Source organism: Sturnira hondurensis, unplaced genomic scaffold (genome assembly GCF_014824575.4).
Source record: "Sturnira hondurensis isolate 20B ecotype Veracruz unplaced genomic scaffold, ASM1482457v3 Scaffold0000780, whole genome shotgun sequence".
In the NCBI taxonomy this organism is placed as follows: Eukaryota; Metazoa; Chordata; class Mammalia; order Chiroptera; family Phyllostomidae; genus Sturnira; species Sturnira hondurensis.
The window spans coordinates 23610516-23631693 of NW_028073411.1; the positions used below are offsets into that span (position 1 = coordinate 23610516).

The 21178-nt window shown below is 55.4% G+C and overlaps 1 protein-coding gene across 2 annotated transcripts in view; it reads left to right on the plus strand.

Annotated features, from left to right (window-relative positions):
* Positions 1 to 13159, plus strand: part of SHISAL1 (shisa like 1) — a 58318-nt gene extending 45159 nt beyond the window's left edge. For both annotated transcript variants that reach the window (XM_037049772.1, XM_037049762.1), the window contains one exon: positions 7814 to 13159. In XM_037049772.1, the coding sequence (XP_036905667.1) occupies position 7814 (1 nt within the window). In that variant the 3' untranslated portion in view covers positions 7815 to 13159. The remainder of the gene's footprint in view (positions 1 to 7813) is intronic.
* Positions 13160 to 21178: the final 8019 nt, after the last annotated feature.

Below are 21178 nucleotides of genomic sequence, written 5' to 3' on the forward strand. Positions count from 1 at the left end.
CTGGGAACCTGGGGAGGGGACACGCACCCTTCTCTGAATCTGACCCTCCACCCCCCACTTTGAAGGCCCCTTGTGATCACAGTCTGGGGGAAGCCAGACCATCTCCCATCTCCAGGTCCTCCATCTGTTCACACCAGCAGAATCTCTTTCGCCACGTGAGGCTCCATTCACAGCTTCTGGGGTCAGGAGGGGCACCCAGGCCTATATGTGGGGTCACAGGACAGGCGATGGTCAGCTTCCGTATGTACTGCCCGCCAGTTTCCCCAGCAGCCAGATATTTTGGGCTCTCCTGCCCTTCTCTGGCATGGGGTGTGGTCTTCCTTTTTTGTCTTGGTGGGTTCGGGGGGCCTCATAGGAGCAGCTCATGGTAGTGTCATGTGGCACTGACCCAACATGTGCATTTCACCTCCATCGTCATTACCGTGCACACCTCCTCCATGCAGCCTCCCGGGACCACGCCTTTGGTGGCTGAGAGCCACCAGAGGTGTCTGTGGGATTGCCATCCCACCCCTGTGGGGTCGCCATCTTCACCCTGTGGTTCGCTTCCCCTATACTGTCTGCTCCTTTGTCAGCTGTGGGGACTGCATCTCCACCTCTCAGTGTCACTGAGGGAATGTGACATAAAACACGGCGCCCTTAGCCCCACACCTGGCAGGGCCAGTCAGCGGCCCCACACCTGGCAGGGCCAGTCCTCGCTAAACTAACAACCTCGGGCTCTGAGCGCTGCTGGGCCTCCTGGTCTTCGTTCTCCTGGCAGTGAGGCCCTGTGCCTGGTGATTCCTCTGCTTTTGTCTCTCCTCACGGGCTCTCAGCGGTCTGGAAGTGCTCATTGTTATGCAAATCGCTGTCTTAACTTTCCAGTTAGGGTGCAGGTGCAGCCAGCCCAGGGGAGAGGGGCCCCTGCCAGGTCCAGGCTCTGCCCCTCTGTCAGCAGGGCCACATGGCCTCTGCCAGGCTGGCCTCCCTGCCCTCAGCCCCCAGCCCCCACTCACACCCCAGGCCACTGCCCTGCATGGAGGACCTCTGGCCTCTGTAGTCAGCAGGCCCGGCTGGAGTCCCCGCCCCACCACTAACTGGACGTTGTGTGACCCTGGCAAGTGACATTCCCTCCCTGAGCCTCAGCTCTCTCGTCTGTAACTGGGGGAGCCAAGACCTCACGCTGCAGGGCTGCTGGAGAGCTGAGTGAGCCCCTGATGTGGGGCAGGAACCCGCAGTTCATGCGGAAAGAACCCGCAGCCCCCGCCAGTCCTGACTCCACCTTTGTTAGAATCGGGAGGGGCGGCGGGACTGTTTAAATGCCCTCGCCTGGCAGGTGAAGTGCTCGGCCGTGTCCGCCTCTCCAGACTCACCGCTGCCTGGAGCACCTTGTGCCGCCCACTGGGATCCTCTGCATGGCCCTGGCTCGCACGGCACCCTCCTCCTGGGGTCCCTTCCCACCTTCCTGACTGACTCTGCTCAGGCAGGGCTTGGCATTGGCTCCAGAGAGATTTCCCTGACCCCTCCCCCTACGCCCCCCTTCAAGGCCACGCCCCTAGGCCCCCAGGCCCCCAGACGCTCACTGCTGACACAAGTACAGACCTGCCATTCTGTTTTGGGTCCCCACCAACTCGGAGTCATCAAGGGCAGAGCTCATGCCTGATCGAGGCTGTGCCCCCAGCCCTGGCCTGGCCAAGGAGGCCTCCGGCTCTGGTGACAGATGCATTGGTAGCCTGGGCCTGCTTGGCACTGAGGGGCCAGGCAATGAGGAAAGTGCCTGGGAGGATGGGGACTCTGGGATGGGGGTGGGGGGCTCCTGGTGACAGGAGCCACAGCTTCCTGCCTGCCCTCGTGGGCAGCAGCTCCCTTATGGCTGACGCGTGGTGGCCACAAAAGCACAACGAAAGTTGACATTTGCTGAAGCTTTGTTCTGGAAAGCTCTGTAGAGGCAAAGCATTCCCAAGGCTGGTGGGACACAGCGGGGCGATGGGCCGGGCTGTGTCCAGATGGGCCATGTCAGAGCCGTCCCTGGCCAGGGAACGATCCCACCAGTGAAAGTCCTCGCTGGCTCACAGTGAGGCTGCTCCCATGCGACTGGCATGGCATCGGGTAGGACCTGACACCCAGAGAAGTTCAGTGACTTGCCCTGGGTCACACGGCTTGTGAGGGGCAACGCCAGGATCTGGGCCCAGGCTTCTGTGGCCCAACACCAGTGTGCTGGTGGCCCCCAGCCTCTCTGCTGTGCCCGTGGTGCTGGCCGTCACAGAGGCCCATGGGAGCCAGGCGGGCTGTGTGGAGGGAGGGACCCCGTGAGCAGGTCCTGCTGAATGAAGATTGAATAGAGAAAGCCTGTGGGCCAGCGGTGAGCCCCTCAGGCGTCTAGACAGAGGTCCTTCAAAGGGGGCCACACAAGGAGAGACAAGAGGTGTCCTAAGGAGCCCCAAACACCCAGCCAAGGCATCCAAGTGCCCCCCCCAGAAGCCAGAGGCAGAGTTCCCTGAACATTATTGATGTAGAAATGTTTCATGTTATCCCAGAGAATTCATATAAAATGTATACGTAACATACAAGAACTAATGAAGCAAACAGCCTGTTCCCACTGCCCAGCTGGGTGCAGAGCCCTGTCAGAACCACAGAGGCCCGCCATGCAGCCCTCCCCCCCAGAGTCCGCCAGCCTGGGTTTTGTGCCCATCACCCCCGAGCACAGGTGTCTCCTTAGGGAGGTAGTGCAGAGAAACCACGCCGGGAAAATACAGAGGCTGTCCTGGAGAGGGGCCCAGAAGCGGGGGTGGGGCTCGGAGTCCTTGGCCAAGGTTGGGACGAGACGGCCTCCACTCAGAAAATAGGGCGCCTCTTTCCACGCCAGCCTGAAACAGCCAGGATGAGGAAGAAGGGACACCGTCCGCTGTCCCCACAGACACGGTGCAGAAGCCCTGCCCTCGTGGGACACAGGAGCTGGTGAGGAGGCAGACAGTCCTCGGCTTTGGAGACAGGCCGGCAGCCAGGAGGCCGTATGGCAGGGAGCAGTGAAGTCTGCAGGGGCGGGGGTGGGGGGTGGGGGGTTAGAGAGACCTCCCTGGGGAGCCATCTGCACGGGGGGTGGGGGGGGGCTGAGGTTGCTGAGAAAATGAGCTGCGCACAGACCAGAGGAGGCCTGGCACAGGGGACAGCAAGGGCAGAGGTCCCGAGGCCATCGTGCCCGTGGGTGCTGGAGGGACAGCACAGAGGCACTGTGGCTGGAGAGGAGGGCGTGAGAGGGGACCACATCAGGAAGGGATGGCAGGGCGAGCGTGGGTCACCAGGGCCTTGGTGACGAGAGGCCATAAGAGGGCTTCAAGCAGAAGAGAGTTAATCTCAATATATATTTTTTTCATAAAAGGACAGAGCGCTCTGGCTTCTGTGTTGAGAATACATTGCAGGGGGGGTCGGGCAGGGAATCGGTTAAGAGGGTAGAAGAAACCTGGGGGAGAGAGGAAGGTGGCCTGGCCAGCCCCTCGGGGTGGGAGAGAGGAGTCGGGGTAGCGCCAGGTCTTTCCGCCTGAGCTGCTGGGAGGCTGGAGCCGCCATGGGCCGAGCCCACAGTGGGAAGAATCCCGGGGGGTAGAAGGAAGCTTAGACTTCTGTTTTGGACGCGTGAAGAACAAAATGCCTGTTAGGCACGCCAGGGTGTCTCCAGGAGGCTGCTGGGATTCAAGTGCGAAGTTCAGGGGAGAGGCCCTCCTGAGGACCACCCTCCAGGACAGCCATCAGAGAGGAGGGTGCCTGAGGACGGCTTCCTGAGGCCTCAGACAGTCAGCAGCCAGGGCTCCTGGATGGCGGGCTGGCCCTCTCTGGTGCCGGCACGTTCTCTGGCGAAGGAGGGACCACTGCTTTTGAGCCAGTGTCCTGCAGGGGGACATTTTGCTGACCCTATTCCTCCACCTTTACCCACATTGCTGCGAAAAGGAAGCTCCCAGGTGTGTGCCCCCTCCAGCCCCTTTGTAGGATAATTGTTGGGTGGAAATGCTGGGTACAGCAGAGGCTTCTCCCCCCAGACCCGCAAACCCACAGACGCGTGGCGCTCGCGACCTTCAGGCCTGGGCCGGCGTGCAGACTGGGAGCTTCCTGGAGACGTTTGCTTCCACGTACGCTGCTCGTATTTCCGGCTTTGAATTTTCAAATTTGCCAGTTCCTCTCCTTCTTGGCAGTCGGTCTGCATAGATTCTCTCTTCTCGGATCCTTTGAGTAATTTCTGTTTTCCTGGAAACCCACCCGTGGCATCGAGGTTTTCTGATTCAGTTGGACAGCGTGGAGCAGTGGGCCCCTGGGCTCTCCCCCTGCTAACTAGCCCCCCTCATTGTGCAGCGCCCACTCTGCACCCGCCCTGGGGGTGCAGCGCCGGCCCTGGGGGTGCAGCGTGGAGCTGGCGCTGGTGAAAAGCCCTGCCGTTTCGGAGCCTGCAGGTGATTTTGGTAGAGCTGGTTTTCTTTTGTGGTTTTCTTATATTTTCACATTCTAGTGTGTTGTGGTCCGAGAGTTTTATCTTAATTTTGCCTTTTGGAATCTGCTTTCTTTGGGGTACCATGGTCAATTTTATGTGTGTGTGTGTGTGTGTTTTCAAGAGTGTTTGAATAGAAGGTAGATTCTGTTTCTCACACTCACACATGTGCGCACACACAATGTTACTAACGTGGTCGTTTGGCCCCTTATGTATGTGTCGGCCACTTTCTCCCGTGATGGACGGAGACAGAAGACTTGAAGTGCACTGACACGCAACAGTCTGCCTTTTCTTCCTCCCACTCCGCCCGTTCCTGCTCGCTGAGTGTCCAAGCCGTGCCGCTCGGCACCTAGACACTCGTCCCTGTGGTCGTGATGTCTCTCGTCCTCGATGCCCGCACGGGACCCTCTCCCCCTCATTCCGTACCTGCGGCCCTAACCACAGCTTTCTCTAACATCAGCTCAAGAGCCCTGTTTCTCTGGGTTGCCTCTGTTGGTTCTGTTTCAGCTCTTCCTATTTTTAAAAGCTGATAAAACGCATAACACAGCATATACCATTCTAACTGTCATAAGCACACCATTCAGTGGCATGGAGTCCATTCGCATTCTCGAGCAGCCGACACGGGAACTCCTCTGTCGCCTGCCCGCCCTTTTACCATGAACCTCTGCATCACTCCGCCTGCAGCGGGTTTTCCGTGCCATTGGGTCTGAGGGCTTTTTTTTTTTTTTAAGCGTGCGCCTGGCTCCCGGAGGCTGGGGGATCCGGCAGACACAGTGGGTCTTGGTTCTGTCCTTATCGTCGATGTCGTGCTTTCTGCTTTTATAGCTTTTGTGGGGGTTGTCAGTTTCCCCATATGTCTCTGTTTTCTTTGTTTTATTTTTTGTGTCTGTGCCTTCTGACAATTTGGAAAGCTGTGTTTTTGATGCCGTGGTTAGCTTTGTAATTATACTATAAGGATGTGATACCCTTAATGATTTATTTCTTTAGACTATGTTTATTTTCTCCCTCTTAGGAACCATGTCCAAATTAACCTGCCATATTTTGCTGTGTATAATGTGCTCTTTTGCCCAGATTTTTGAGGGAAAATAAGGATGCTCAGTATAGAAGGGTAGTACTAATTTCATATCTATATTAATGTTATTAATTCTTGTGTTTATGCTTATCTGTTAAAAGTATAACTCTAGAAGGCAATAACGATATCCATGTGCAAAATAATACCCTGCAATACAATACTCAGTTTCATTTCTAAATATAAATAAGTAAATAATTGAATTAAAAAATTAAAACGGAAGACTATTTTTTCTGAAAAGTTTGGGCTAAAAACGTGGGGGTGGGCATTACCCACGGCAAAATACGGTATTTCTACTTTCCGTCTCTTTCTCCAGATGATTTCAGAGGATGATATTCTATTATTTTTTCTACTTACCTTTGCAGCTCATGGTACGTACACCTCTAAGTGATTCTTTAGACCTCCACCTGTAAATGAGTAAGACGCGCTGTATCTCTGCGTCTCCCCTCCCCATTTATTTTTATTTGTACCAGTTCTGTTTCCTCTCTCATTCCTTCCTACGAGAGTCACAGTCCTCGGACTTGTTCCGGGCGCAGCCCTCTCCGGTCAGAGAGACCCGGCTGCCAGGGGGCTCGCCCCAGAGACCCCGCTGACTCCACGTGCGCCCTCTAGTGATTTATATCAGAGGGGCTCGAGGGAACCATAATTCAAAACTACATTCGAAAAATTTTTGTTGACGTTGTACTTAAAAATGGTTCATCTGGGTTTTCGGTTCTTGGTTCATGCATTTGTTCATGTAACAAATCTTTACGAAGGCCCCCCACCGTATGTCAGCTACAATTCTAGACTCCGGCGCTACAAAAATAAACACCCCGCACACACACCTTGGGCTTCTCGTAGTGAGCGAGGGGAGGTAAGCAGCGAACCAGACCAGTGAGTGAACTGTGGCGTGCTGCGGAGAGAGATGAAGCAGGTGATGGGGCACCAGGAGCCGGCCTCGCTCTGTGGGGCCGCAGAAAAGGCTCCACGGGGTCTCCCGCCCCGATTCTGTACGTGTTCCCAGAGATGCGGTCGGGCCCTGGCTCCGTCCCTGGAAGCGTCACTCACTCCACAAAGATGGGCCGTGCTGGCTCCGTCACCGGCCCTCCCCAGTCTCCTGCCTCGCCCCAGACCGCATGCACTGCCGCCTAGTTGAAGATGGGCTTTCTGTTAAGAGCATTAATAAGGTGCAAGTAGCAGAGACCTAGTGGCCCTAGTGGGGAGGTGCATGGTCAGGGCCACCCCTGGAGCCAGGTCGCTCCCTGCGTCAGTGAGGGGCTTCATTCTCGTGCTCTCATTAGATTTGGGTCCCCTTCCCAGTACACTTCCATGGCAATGCCATGGGTCATGTGATCACCCCTATCACCCCTAATGGGGGCCAGGAGCCCCCATTTTCCTCCCCATGGCTCTGTGTGATGGGGTCATAGCCAGTGGTCTGGTCCCCAGAGTCATAATGGTTGGTATGATAATGATGAACAGTACCAGAACCTGCTCTGAAGAATCCTTACTTTCTCATAGCAAGGGTGGCCATACAGTTTATCAACAAAACTGGAAAACTTTTGAGTGTGAAAGTAGAACAATATTAAAAATCATGTCAAAGTCCTGGCTGGTGTGGTTCAGTGGACTGAGTGCTGACCTGTGAACTGCAAGGTTACTGGTTCGATTCCCAGTCAGGAAACAGGCCTGGGTTTCAGGCCAGGTCCCTGGTTGAGGGCGTGCAAGAGGCACCTCATCTGTGTATCTCTCACACATCAGTGTTTATCTCCCTCTCTTTTTCCCTCCGTTCCCCTCTCTCTAAAGATAAATAAATAAAATATTTTTTAAAAATCATGTCAGAGCACCAGGTGTTAACTGAAGCTGTCCAAAGCCCAGACCTGCTGAAAGAGATGAACACTCTTGGTTTCGTGAGCCGATCTGGTGTCTCAGAGATTGAAAATTACACCTTTATATCTGCTCTCTCTGTTCTAGTAATTAGCCTATTGATTCTCTTGAATTTTCTATGGGTATTATCTGCAAACGATTGTTATTCGGGATCTTCCCTTCCCCTCCTGAAATGCTATGCTTTTTTCTTGTCTTATTGCATGGGGCAGGCATGCTAGCACTAGTAGATGGAACTGCCTAGTGTTGACGGGCTTGCTTGTCTTGCTTCCAGCCTTGAAATCAAACCATTCTCAATGTCCAGAGGACAGAGGCACGTCAGGGGCTTAGAGAAACACTAGCTTCTCCTGGCACTGAGGTCTGAGAGAAATGTCCCCAGTGTGTCCCCAAGGAGAAGACCCCGTGTGATATTTTCTTTCCTTCTGCTTCCCCAGAAAACCCTTTTGCCGTGCCTCAGGATCGAGGAGGTGAGACCCGAAGCGCCTGGCGCAGCCTCCAAGAAGACCAACTTCAACAGAGATGCCAGGGAGGGCCGAGGTGGCTGCCATGGTGGCAGAGGAGGAAATACCACCTGTGCCCCCAACCCCCTTCGGCGGACTTTGACAATTAGGAGCAAACTCAGGGGTGGGAGCCCGGAGGGGCAGAGGAGGGGGTTCTGAGCCACCTGTCCGCAAGCAATAGTCCCATTTTGGGCTGGTGGCTTCTGAGAGGTGACGCCATGGTGGACTCAAGACGACCAACACAAAGCTGCTCTGGCCACCTCAGGCCGGAAGAATCTAGGCCTCTGTGTCATATCCGGGGTTCCCTCACCTCTGTTCCCTCCAATAGTGGCTCGTGGGCCTGTGCGTGTCAGAATTTTGGATGTGAGTGTGTGTGTGTGCACATGTGTGATCTGGGTGTTCTTTTTGCTTGTTTGGTTGGTTGGTTTTTATTGGGTCCCTCCAAGTTCTCTGATGGGCAGTGTCACCATGTGCTGGGGTCCTTGCCAGCATCCTGGGTGCCAGCTCTCTGCTGGCGCCCCAGCTGTGAGCCAGGTGGAGCCGGCGAGCACAGGGCCCAGCCCTGCTGAGTCTAGTGGTGCACCGATGAGGGGTGTGTCTCTGACCATGCACGGGGCGGGCACTAGGTTGGGGGTCCCCGTGCATACCCACTCTCACCACCCGTGAGGGGGTGTGATCAGCCCCCATCAGAAATGGCTCTGGGCGGGGGAGGTGTCGAGGGTCACACAGTGAGGAGGTCACCCAGCCCCTCAGTCAGGGCCGTGGGAACCCCAAGTCCAAGCTCCCAGCCCAGAGCACCCCCAGCCCAGTCCCAGGGCACCTCCCGCTCACTTCCCAGGGGACGGGCCCTCACCCCAAGTTCTTCACCACCACCGTGCTGGACCCCAGTCACACAGCACATTCTGCTGGAGGGTACATGCCGGACGGCAGTGGGGACAGAGAGGAGTTAGGCGGTCCTCATCCCTGCCCCAGGGGGCCACCAGCTGTGTACGGAAACCCAGAGGGGAAGGTTCGAGAAACCCTTTCATTTTAAGGGGGAACTTTGACACAGACCCGGATGCCCATAACATTCACCCATGGAGCTGGCCACGGCCCCTGCCCACCCCCGCCCTGGGCACACAAGGAAGGGCCTCTGCCTGCCAGTGTGTGCACACTCACTCCACGAGTGTCAGTGACACCGAAGTTGCCCCCAGCTCTGAGCAAGGCAGGCCCTGCTCAATCAGTGTGCGGCCCCTCAGTGAACGCTGATGCAACAGGGGGCAGGCAGGCCCCGCTACTGCTCAGGGGCTGGTTTTCCAGCTGGGAGAGGGGCCAGGGAGGAACAGGTGGTGGATGAGGAAGACGGGGATAGTGGGGGGCACTCTGCCAAGAAGCCAGGCAGAGCACGTGAGTGTGGGCTCTGTAGCACTTGGGCCATCTGGGAAGGCCTTGCTCAGCAGGTGACGTGCCCTGATCCGAAGGATAAGCAGAAGCCAACTAAAAGAGCATTCCAGATGGAGGAAGCAGCTAGTGCAAAGGCCCTGGGGCAGCAGCAGGCTCAGTGAGTTCAGGAAATCCAAGGAAACTCAGGGCGGCAGGGACCCAGGGGAGTGCAGGAGGGAATGAGGGGGCAGAGCCCGGACGCTGTGGTTCACCGAGAGTCAGGCCCCCTCCCTTGATAAAGCAGAAGGAACTTTCCATACAGCCTGGCTCTTCATCCTCTCAACAGCCCCATAAAGAAGGGACTCTCTCCGTTTTATGGACTAGGAGGCTGAGACTCACATGGGTCGAGTGGCTTGCCCAAGGTCCCCAGGGTAGGCTGTGGAAGACCCAGCCTCCTCCAGACAGTGGCCCAGGGGGACAGCCTGGGCAAGGCAATGTGGGAGAGCCTTTGCTTGGAGTCTTGATGGGGGATGAGCATGGATTTGTCCAGGCCACGTGCCAGGCCTTGTCCACGTGGAGAAGCAGTTCCCATTCGGCGCAGCTGGATCAGCCTATACCTGCCTCCCACGTGGGCAGCCTGGGAAGTCACAAGAACCTAACTCCGTGGCTTAGGGGGCAGGGGGTACAAGACCCAGATACTGACATAAGCTCTGCATTAAGAGGAGTATGACCTTGGGCAAGTCCTGTTCCCTGTCTGCCCTCAGGTTCCCAGTTGGGAAGAGGAAAGAGTCAGACCAGGATCTTGGGTGGCTGCGGGTTTAGCTTTCTGTGGTTCTGGGGCCCTTTCTCTGCCAGAAAGGAGCTGGTGGCCTTGCCTCCCTGCCCCTGAGGCCTGGAGCGGGAGGTCACTGTCACGTGGACCAGCTAGGGCCAGGATTCACCTGCCCTGCAGCCCTGAGATCTGCAACTTGCAGGATGCAAGCCAGATTAAGGGCAGCTGGCGGTGCAGGTGGGCAGGGCCACAGCCCCACCCCTTCCCGCTGGGCGGCCTTGGGCAAATCACGTCCTGTCCGAGCCTCAGTGTCTCACCTGCCTGTAGGCTGGGGGTCGGGGCGGGGGAGAGTGAGGGCCAAGGATAGTGCACGTGGGTCCCCAAACCCCTCGGGACCCTGGATCATCCCCACCAAACCTGTCCCCACCCTCCTGTGGCCAGCAGACATGCCACCTGAATAGAGTCCCTGAGAATAAGATGCAGGGTAGTGACAAATTCCAGTTGAGACTTCTAGAGTTAGTGACTTGGAGTGAGTCCCAAACCTGAGTCTTCGAGCTGCCTCTGTTTACTTTTTACTGTGAGCTCCCAGCTATCACCACACCATTTGTCAAAATAACAACAATAATACAAAAAACACCCCAAAACAAAACCAGATGAGGACGACACGGCTCCATGGCACTGGTGTTGGATGCTGGCATGTGTGACTCGCCCCTGAGTGTGTAGGGACGCCCCCTGCCCCCAGGGGGTGTCTGTGTTGTTATTGAGCAGTTTTGTGCTTTCCTTCCCGTCCGGGTGTAATTGGTACGTTTGGGAATCTGTTGGGAACCACTGGCTGGCAGCCCCCACGGGCCTCTCACCCTCGCCTTGACCTCTGAGACCGCCCTGCGTCTCGAGGAGCAGCCTACTCAGGCGAACATCTGATGCTGGCCAGGACCAATGTGAAACAGGCCTTAATTGAAAACACACACGTACACACGCACGCACATGTGCACCCACGTAATCCTGCAGGCAGAGCCCGTCTCTCTCGCTGTCCCTGTTGCTTTAGGAACACAGCAGGTAGGCAGCTAGCTGAGGTGGGTGGCCTCTCCCCTCACCATTTGAAAAACTCTTCAGGCGCATGTGTGCCCCAGGACTGGAAAGGAGGACGGTGGGATGGGGGTATCAGGCCACACATGGCCAGAAATGGAGGTGACAGACTTCTGCTGAGACACGCTTCCCAGCTCACCATCGAGTCCAAAGATCCACGTAGCTCATTTCAATGACAATGAGGCTGTCGGGGGTGGCTGTGCCCAGCACCGTCCCCTGCACCCCCAGCAGAGCCTGCAGACCCCTCTCTATGCCAGGAAGGGATCCTGACCTTCACTGCCTCTCCAGCCCACTGCCCCCGCCCTGGCCTGGTTCCCTGGCCCAGCGGACACCCCATTCACTGTGTCTACAAGAGGCTGTGCCGTAAGACAAGCTTCCCAGGGTCACGGGCTTTTAAAACACCGTCATTGGTTTATTTTGTTTTCAACTTGGCTGATCGGTGCCCCACCAACAGAGAGCAGCACGCCCTCGGCAGCCTCTCGAGTGGTGGGCGGAGACCTCCTGGGAGAGCTCCTCGCCTTCCTGTCGATGCTGAGAGGCAGCCCGGCCCTCAGCAAGAGTCGGCTCTGCGGGGCCCCTCCCTCATCTGCCATGCAGATCAGCCCGTACAGGTAGAGATGACTCTGGGGGATTCTGGGTCTTACGGCCCCCCTGGCCCCCACAGACGGACGGAAAGGTCAGAGGGGCGGCCGACCACCCCGCGAGTGCCTGACACTGTGGTACCTGCCATCTGCAGCCCTGGAACACGTTTCCCAGCCCCTGGTCATGCAGACACAGATGCAGACGTTTGCAGATGCAGCACCACGTGGTAGTTGAGTGAGCGGACGCAGCTTTGGGGCCGGGGACTTGAAACACTCACACGTTGAGGTCGGGCAGTCAGGGGAGACGGAAGGTCCCACAAAACCCATTTATGCGCAAGTGCATTCATCCCTCTACCTGGCTGGGGCTGCCTGGCTCCGAGCCAGGCACCTGTCTGGGAGCAGCTCCTTCCATCCATGGACATGTTGTGAATGTGCTGTGTCCGGGGCGGGGGCGGGGGGTGTGGCTGGGAGGCTGGGGTCGTGCTGCAGTGCCTGGTTGTGCCCAACCGTCAGCAATGCTCAGACTCACGAAGCAGACAGGGAGCACGTGCCTCTCCCTACCACGAAAGTGACCTTGGAGGTGGCGTTGTCCCCCCACCCCAAGTTTCTAGTCAGACAGCTGGTGCTAGACAGATGCTTGGTGAGTGGACAGCCACAACCATTAGTCCCACTGGACCCCAAACTCCTACCTTCATGCCAAAGCCCTGACCCGTTTGCCCTTGACAGACTGAAATGCAGGGCTGCTGCGTGCCCACATCCAGGGGCACTGTTCACAGCACCGTCACAAGAATGGTCGCAGGCTCTCAGGGCACCGTTCCCTTGAAGTGGCTGTGAACGGAGGCTCCGGGGCTTGTGCAATGAGGGGCCCCATTGAATGGCCCTCAACCACCCCCCCCAAAATGACAGGATCCCATCAAAGGCAGATGAGCCCTAGGAAGGCTCACCCATGCACCTGATGGAAAGTGACAGGTGGCTTGGCCACCACGGGCATCCATGTGGCCACAGTGGGAACCAACCTGGTGGCTCAAGAGAACCTCTGTAGAAACCTCACCCTGGTTTCTCCCAGGTGGGCACGTCCTGTCTCTTCCCCTGTCTTCTGTGTTAAAGCTGGCGGGATGGGTCACCGCCCACCATCCAAGCCGCCAGAGGCTGGGTGACGTGTACGCTGAGGGTGGGACTCAGCCACCCTAACAAGGCAGGGCCCCCCAGTGGGTCGGTGGGGCCAGGGCGCGCAGCTGTGGGTGGGGCAGAAACGTCTTCTCTCTCCTGTTAACCCCAATGTCATGGGGACCGGCATGGGGCCTCTCTCAGAGTGGATAACCAAAAACCAGTAACGTTCCTCCTATCAATAATAATAATATAATGTATTAATAAGGATGTGTTTTACACTGACCGCTGTTGCACTGCTTTTGTCTTTATATACAGTAGTTTTTATAAAGATGTCCTTAGGTTTTAATAAAGGAGTGTCATGTCCACGGTGCCCTGTACTGAAATTTGCTTTCTTGTTTCAGAATGCCCTCACGGGAACCTGCACTCCTATCCCTGGTGGCTCTCTGTCCAAGGGAGGGTGGAGGACAAGGGTTGGGGTCTTGGCCAAGGAGCTGTCTCAGGTGGCATCAGGGCAGCTGGTCTGCCACGAGACCACCCTGAAGACCTCGGGGGTCCAGCATTTACCCCTTAGACCCACCACCCCCAAGGGGCAAGAGCTAAGTCGGCGAGGAGACAGAGCCGTGAAGGGGCGCTGGCAAGTGAGGCTGGGAAGGTGCTGTCGCCGGTGGCCCCTGATACTTTGTGACCTCATGTCACCCTTGTGCCCGGAGCCAGTGCTGTGGGACAGCAACTCTTCCTGGGGAGGCGCAGCTCAGTACCTGGCTCCAGAGGTGACTGCGTGCCAAAGGGGAGCTCTCAGAGAGGGACCAGCCCTCTAGCCCTCGGGGAGGGACAGGCATGTTTATTGGACAAAGGGGGGTTTTGTGCCTCCAATGTCCAGTGTGACCCCCAGGGCCACACTGATCGGCGCAGTTTCAGTGTCAGATGCTGGTCGGAGCTCTTCCTCCCTCCCCAATGGGCATGAGTCGCACGTAATGGTTTAGTGGGCGGGGCAAGACTCTCAGCGGGTCCTCCTCCTCCTCAGCCCAGTCAGCATCAGGGCTGGAGACAGAAGAAGAACCAGAGACAGGGCGAGTTCGAGTTTGGGGCAGATTGCTGACACAGTTTTGCTGCTGTGCACACGTTCCGGGGGCGAATGGAGATTTCTTTGATCCCAGGGGGTCTTCTTGTGCCCCTGTATCACTTACATTCACACCGAAACCTGTATCCCCAAACTGGAAAACATGCAAACGCCCTTCAGCTGTGAACAGCTGAACAGACTGTGCACACCCTCGAGCAATACCACTCAGCAATGAAACAGAAGGCGCTGCTCAGTGACCTGCGTAACCGTCTGCTTGAAGCTCCAGAGAATCCCACTGCATGAACAGAGCCAGTCCCCAAAGATCACACACTGCATGATTCCATGGACAGAATGTCCTTGAAATGGCACCGTTATAGAAATGGGGGACAGATTGGTGACCATCAGGGACTGAGGTGGCGATGGGCAGGAAGCCAGTGGGCACAGCTATAAGTAGGGGCAGAGGAGGAATCCTCATGGTGATGGAAATGTTGTCTATCTGCGAACCAATGGTAACGCTGTAGATGTGACATTTTCCTACAGCTGGTGCAAGATGTCACCATTGGGGAAAACTGGGCAGGGGGATCTCTTTGCCCTGCTTCTTACAACTGCGTGGGAATACACAGTTGTCTAAGGAAGGAAAAGTTTCAATTTGGAAAAGCAGATTAGACACAACTGAAGAAAGAATGAATGAACCTGAAGATGTGTCGAAAGACAGTCCCCAGATAATGACCATGGAGCCAGAAGGATGGAAAGCACTAGATCGTGGGAAACGTGTGACTTGCAGGAAGTTGTGGTTCCAAGGAGGTGGGAAGGAGAAGGAAGAGGAGACTACTTGAAGAGCTAAAAGGCTGTAAAATGTTTACAAATGATGAAAGACGTAAAGCCATAGATTCAAGAATCTTTGCTTCTTAACCTTTGCCTCACCACAGGGACCCCTCATGTTACCTTTTACGGCTACACCCACTTCCCTCCAGCCCCACCCCCCCAACCACCAATGGTCGTCAATCTGTCCTCCATTCTATAACTGTGTCATTTCAAGAATGTTCTGTCAATGGAATTAAATACAGGATGGACTCTTTCGGCAAGCAAGTAGTGCCCCTTCGAGATGCAAACGACAGAGAGAAAATCTTAAAAGCAGCTAGAGAAGGGGTAGGCATCACCATGCAATGCCCTAGAGAAGTCCCCTCCGAAAAGGGACTCGAGAACCCAACTGCTCTCGCCTTCAGTCTCCACAACATTCCACGCAGAGCTCCCCATGGAAAATGCCACTAACCAGAGTAGAGAGAAGGGAGGGTCTCTTAGCACCTCGCCCCAGAAAGTGTTGCATGTTATCTCCCTAAAATCCCCAAACGAAAACACAGTCTAAACACACTATGATCAAATCAATATGCTGTTGGCATGAGAAGAGACGCACTAATCAGCTCTGGCTGGGGTGGCTCAGCGGATTGAGCACAAGCCCACAAACCACAGGGTCGCCAGTTCGATTCCCAGCTGGGGCACATGCCTGGGTTGCTGGCCGGGTCCCTGGTGGGGGGCTCTCTAGAGGCAACCACACATTGATGTTTCTCTCTCTCTCTCTTTCTCCCTCTCTTCCCCTCTCTCTAAAAACAAATAAAATCCTAAAAAAAACCAGAGACGCACTAATCAGACTACAGAGATATATGTGAGTATATATGATAATTTAATATAAGAAAAGTAGTGTTTCAGTACAGTGGGGAATTGCTCATTAATACATAATTAGTATTATTGTTTCCCAAGTATTTACAAATGATATTGGCATGACTGGCTGCCCATACAGGAGAAAATAAAACTGAACCCCTAGTTTAGCCCTAAGGGAAAATAAATTTTGTATTAAAGACCCAAATAAAACAATAAAAATTCAGCCAGAAGTTTTAAAGGGCTACAAGAACTCTGTCAGTGTAGAGAGTGTTCTTTTTTTTTTTTTAAGATTTTATTCATTTATCTTAGAGGGAAAAGGAAGGACAGAGAGAGAAATATCAATGTATGGTTGCCTCTCGTGCGTCCCCTGCCGGGAACCGGGAACTGGCCTGCAACCCAGGCATGTGCCCTGACTGGGAATCGAACCTCGATCGTGTGGTTTGCAGGCCCGCGCTCAATCCACTGAGCTACACCACCCAGGGCTAGAGAGTGTTCTTAACCAAGACCAGGCAGACACCCAGGAGCTCAGGAAGAAATGGTAAAATGTGGCAATATTACAATTAGTTTTTGTATGACAAAAGGTCACACAAACGTGAGAGGTTTAAACGCAGAGAACACATAGAAGGCTTATGTTCAATCTGCAGGGAGCGTGAGCAAACCCACAGAGGAGGAATACACAACCCAAGCTCAGGAGGAGAAAGGACATCAAGAGGCAATTCACAGGATGGACCTCAATGCCAACAAACACTGGAAAGACTTTCAAACGCTCTGGTGCAGAGGGGAGCAAAGTAAAACAATGAGATGCCACTTTACATCCATCAGACTGGCAAAAAGCAAATCTATTAATCTGTCATTAGCAGCTGGGTGAGAAAAGGGTACTCGCACGCACGCACTGCCGTGGGAAATGAGAATTATTTTAACCTTTGTGGAAAGCAATCTGAAAATATCTATTAAAATCGAAAATACAGGCAGCCTTCGACGACCCAGCGTGGAAGGCAGGGGATGGAATCCCGTGTTGGCATGGAAACGGTGATGCTGAGCAGCAGGGACCAGGCTGAGAGCGCTGAGCACGCAGCTCTCCGGAAGCAAACCTGTGCGTGCGTGTCCACCCCCTGTATTTATCATCCAACGTGTTGGCATAAAGGGTGTGGGGCCCAAAGTTTACAAATAATAATAATACGGTATGTAATACTCTTTCGTGTAAGTTTTATGTAGTCAGCTGATTCTCCCGGAAGGTCTATCACAACCAGCCAATGAACAAGTGCCGGATTGTTGCGGAAGCCCTTGCACGCGCAGTGTCGCCCTCGTCCGAGAGGAAGACGGAAGCGAAACCGGAAGACCCGGCGGAAGGTCGCTCCGCCCCTGTGGGAGGACCCTGCTCTTTGTGGGACCGAGTAATAAAGTCCGGGCAGCATAGTCTTGTGCGCTATTCCCAATGCCGTCGCTACAGACGAGGCACAGTTTTAAGTCGTGTTTGCGTAATCAAAGCTACAATGTCTTAAGTCTAGACAGCCAACGCGGCCCTAAGTCAGGCCCTGGCTTGGCGCGTGTGCCCAGGTCCACGTGTGTGTGCTGCCACCAGGGCCCCCTGGACACGGCCCTGGACACGGCCCGGGGCGTGCCTGCGCAGAGGCACGCTGTCCCACAGCGGGTGGGAGGGTTTGTCACCCCTGTTTCTAACGCATTTCATCATAAGCGTATAGAATGTAATTTTTTTACGGGCTGCATGCAATAACTGGCTGGCAAAATTAGCCACAGACTGTGTCACAAGCATGCGTGCGCTGCCTCCAGCGTGCCCCTGGGTGTGTCTGGCTAGCATGGAAAGGCCACACTTTGGAAATCTATGCAACTATTCAAGGGAACGAATTGGGGGTCTACCGGAGATTTTGGAGGGGCTGTCAAATCAGAACCACACAGTGCAGACACAAGAATCGAGTGCTTGTTTGTGACCTAAGGCCCCACACAGAACCTCTGTGTGTGTGTCCGCACATCAACGCACGCTGGTGCCCATGGGCAGAACAGTAAGGCGGCGTGACCTGGGGACCTAGGGTGCGTGAGTGGGGGGTGGGGGGAAGGGAGCCAAGGAAAACGGGACACAAGGACACCCACAGGGCAAACCGTGCCCACGCTACACAGTGCGCTGTCCGTGATAAACACACGCGTGTGCCTTCACATCGTTAAAACACGTTTCCAAACCGAGTCATCAGCTGGACAGGTGTCAAGGTTATTTATTGTTGTATAACAAGGCATCCCTAACATAGCAGCTGAAAACGCCCACGGCCATTTGCTGGGACAATTCTGCAGGGTGACCATGTGGTTCTCCACTTCACCGGCATGGGGCTGGGGCCCTGGATAGCCGTGGAGTTCAGCATGGCCTGCCTCACACGGCTGGCGTTGGATGCGGGCGCCGGGCTGGGAGCTCAGCGGTAGCTATCGGGTGGGGACCTCAGTTCTCCCCCGGGGCCTCTCCGCATGGTTGCTTGGGCTTCCTCACAGCATGGCAACTGAGGGAGTGAGAGAGCGGGCAGAGGAAGTGATGCTACCAGGTACAGGACTCAGATTAAACTGGCCTTGCAGACCCTTGTCAGGACCTTTGGACCTTGTAGACCCCTGTCAGGACCCTGTAGAGCCCTGTCAGGACCTTGGCTGGTACTTTGGGTGAAATGTGGGAGACTTTGCAAGGGTTTGCAGGGAGGAGTCACATGCTCTGGTTTAGTGTTTTCAAGGGTTTAGCGTTTTCAAGTGTTTTTAGTGTTTTCTGGTTTAGTGTTCTCCATCTAGTTTAGTGTGCTCTCTGGTCTGAGATCACACAGTAGGACAAGGGCGAAGGTGGCTTATATGTACCCAGACAGAAGCGGTGGGGTGGAGAAAAGCAGTCAGATTCTGGATTCAGAAGTTTTAAGATTTTAATTGTTTATTTTCAGAGAGAGGGGAAGGGAAGGAAAAACATCAATCCATCAATCTTTTGCCTCTCGGGTGCCCCCTACTGGGGACCTGGCCAGCAACCCAGGTACATGCCCTGACTGGGAATGGAACCTGCGACCCCTTTGCTTTGCAGGCTGGCGCTCAGTCCACTGAGCCACACCAGCCAGGGCTGGAATCAGAAGGTTTTTGGAGGTAGAGCCAGCACAATTTCCTGACAGACTGGATGGGGCTGGGGGTGAGAGACAGAGAGGAAGCGCGGGTGGGTGGGAGGTGCTGGGCCTGAGCAAGTGGCCCAGGGCTGCCGCCAGTGCGGAGACGGGGATGGGGCGGCAGGGAGGTGGTGGGAGGTTGGGGTGGACCAGCTGAGCTTCAGAGGCCGTGGCTGTGACATCCGGTGGAAGCGTCACAGGGGCAGGTGGGAACCTGGCTGGAGGTCAGAGCGGAGCCCAGGCTCCAGTTACCGTGTGGACATCACTGGCATCTCAGCAGCAGTTAAAACTTCACGCAGGATCCCTGAGGGTGCGAGGGGTTAGTATAAGGGAATACACACAGTCCAAGGACGGAGTCCTGGGAGCTCCAACATGTTCAAGGCCAAGGAGGCCGGAGAAACAGCAAGCGAGTAAGGAGGCACCTGCAGACACGTGCGGGGGGCCCTGGGAGCAGGAGGAGGAGAGGGCAGCCGGGTACTCAGCTCCTCGGGCGCTGCTGCCTGTCTTCCAGGCCGGGACGTGAGGTCTGGCCAACCACTATGGACTTCAGACGGGGGTGGGGGACCTCACTCAGAACAGCTTTAGGGAACCCACGGGACAAAGAGCTTTGTCCTACCCATTGCCTGGGGGGGAGGGGGGAAAGTAAAAAAAGAGGGGGAGGAGTGGTGCTTTTTTCATGGAGCTTTGATGTCAGGAGGAGAGGAGACAGAGCAGCAGGGCAGAGGAAGCAGAAATGGAGACTTTTATGAAGGTGGGGGAGCCAGCTGGCTGCCTGGATGCTGGCGGAAGAGCTGCTGGAGGGGAGGTGGGCTGAGCACCTTCCCCAAGTGGGTCCTGATGGGCAAGGCCAGACACACTGCAAGGACCCAAACGGAGGCGCCCTGGCCCAAGCAGCCTTGGCTTTGATGGGCCTTTCCAGCCGGAGGGCACCACACACCCTCACCCAACTTTCCCTGCCTCTGCCCTGCACCCCCAACTCCAAAAGGAGGGTGAGCCCCTGAAGCATGCAGCAGCTCAGCCAGCGCTCAGATGGGTCCTTCCCCGGAGCAGCGCGCATCCCTTTAAAAGAACATCCTGCCTTGGCCAGTGTAGCTCGGTGGATTGAGCGTCAGCTTGTGAACTGAAAGGTCGCTGGTTCGATGCCCATTCAGGGCACATGCCTGAGTTGTGGGCCAGGTTCCCAGTAAGGGCTGCATGAGAGGCAACCACACCACTCGTTGATGTTTCTCTCCCTCTCTTTCTCCCTCCCTTCCCCTCTCTCTAAAAATAAAATAAAATCTTAAAAAAAAAAAGAACATCCTGACTGTGGCCTGACGCCCCCTTTGTATTAACTGCCTCAGAAAAAAACCCGAGTAGCTGGCAAATATTCAAGCCAAGCCCCAGTGGGGGAGGCAGCAAGACATGACTTCACGAGGAATCTGCAGCCCGAGCCCGAGGCAGGGCCAGACGGCTCCTGTTAGGAACGTCTATTTGTGGCTCCCCAGTCTAATTTCTGAATGTGACGGAGAATAAATATTGGTCTTTCCTTCTGCAGCCTTCTCCTTTGGAGGGGTTCAGCCACATAGACATTGTCACCTCTGGTTTTCTAGAAGTATGAAGACACTGGGGCCCGGAGAGGGGGAGGACATCACCCAGCATCTCACAGAAAGATGGTGGCAGGACAGGGAGAGGAGCAGAGCTGAGGGTGTCCTAAGCTTGAGTCCTACCTCCTGCTTTTTTTCCTCCTGTGGACCCTGACAAGTGCTCATCCAACTACTGCTTGAATACCACCAATGATGGGGAGCTCACCACTAGTAAGGGTTAATCCCATTTTTTAAGGTTCAGAAAGTTAGGTCAGAATGACGGTGATGATGGTGATGGTGATGTCACCTGACATTATTGAACTCAACGTGCCCAGCAATGTTTCAAGCTTTTAGATGGATTCTCTTTCTGGGCTTTCATAACAACTCCCCAGAGGGTAGATTACCATTGCTTCCCTTTGATAGGGAAGGGAACTGAGGCTCAGGGAGGGAAGCGATTGATCCAGGGTCACACAGTGAGTAGAAAATGCACCCAGGACTCATGCCCCAGATTCATGCTCAAGTGCTGAACTCCGCCCATGGGATCCACCAGCAACAGGCTGCACCTGGGCCACCCGTGGGCTCCTCCAGCAACGGGCTGCACCTGGGCCGCCCGTGGGCTCCTCCAGCAACGGGCTGCACCTGGGCCGCCCGTGGGCTCCTCCAGCAACGGGCTGCACCTGGGCTGCCCGTGGGCTCCTCCAGCAACGGGCTGCACCTGGGCCGCCTCTATGTTCTCAGCCCCAAACCCGGGGCCGCACGCAGTGGGCACTCGGAAGGTCTGTGAGGAATGGCTTGTCCACAAGGGTCTGCGGTGGGAAAGCCCACCTGTGCACTGATGTCTCTTTAGGCAATAAGCATACCAACTGAGTTGAACCGCTCATAGATGAATGAATTCACACAATCGTTGGCTCGCCCAGGTCACTTGGCCGCTCCTTGTGGGAGGAGCATTCCTGGGGCACCTGTGCCTTCCTTT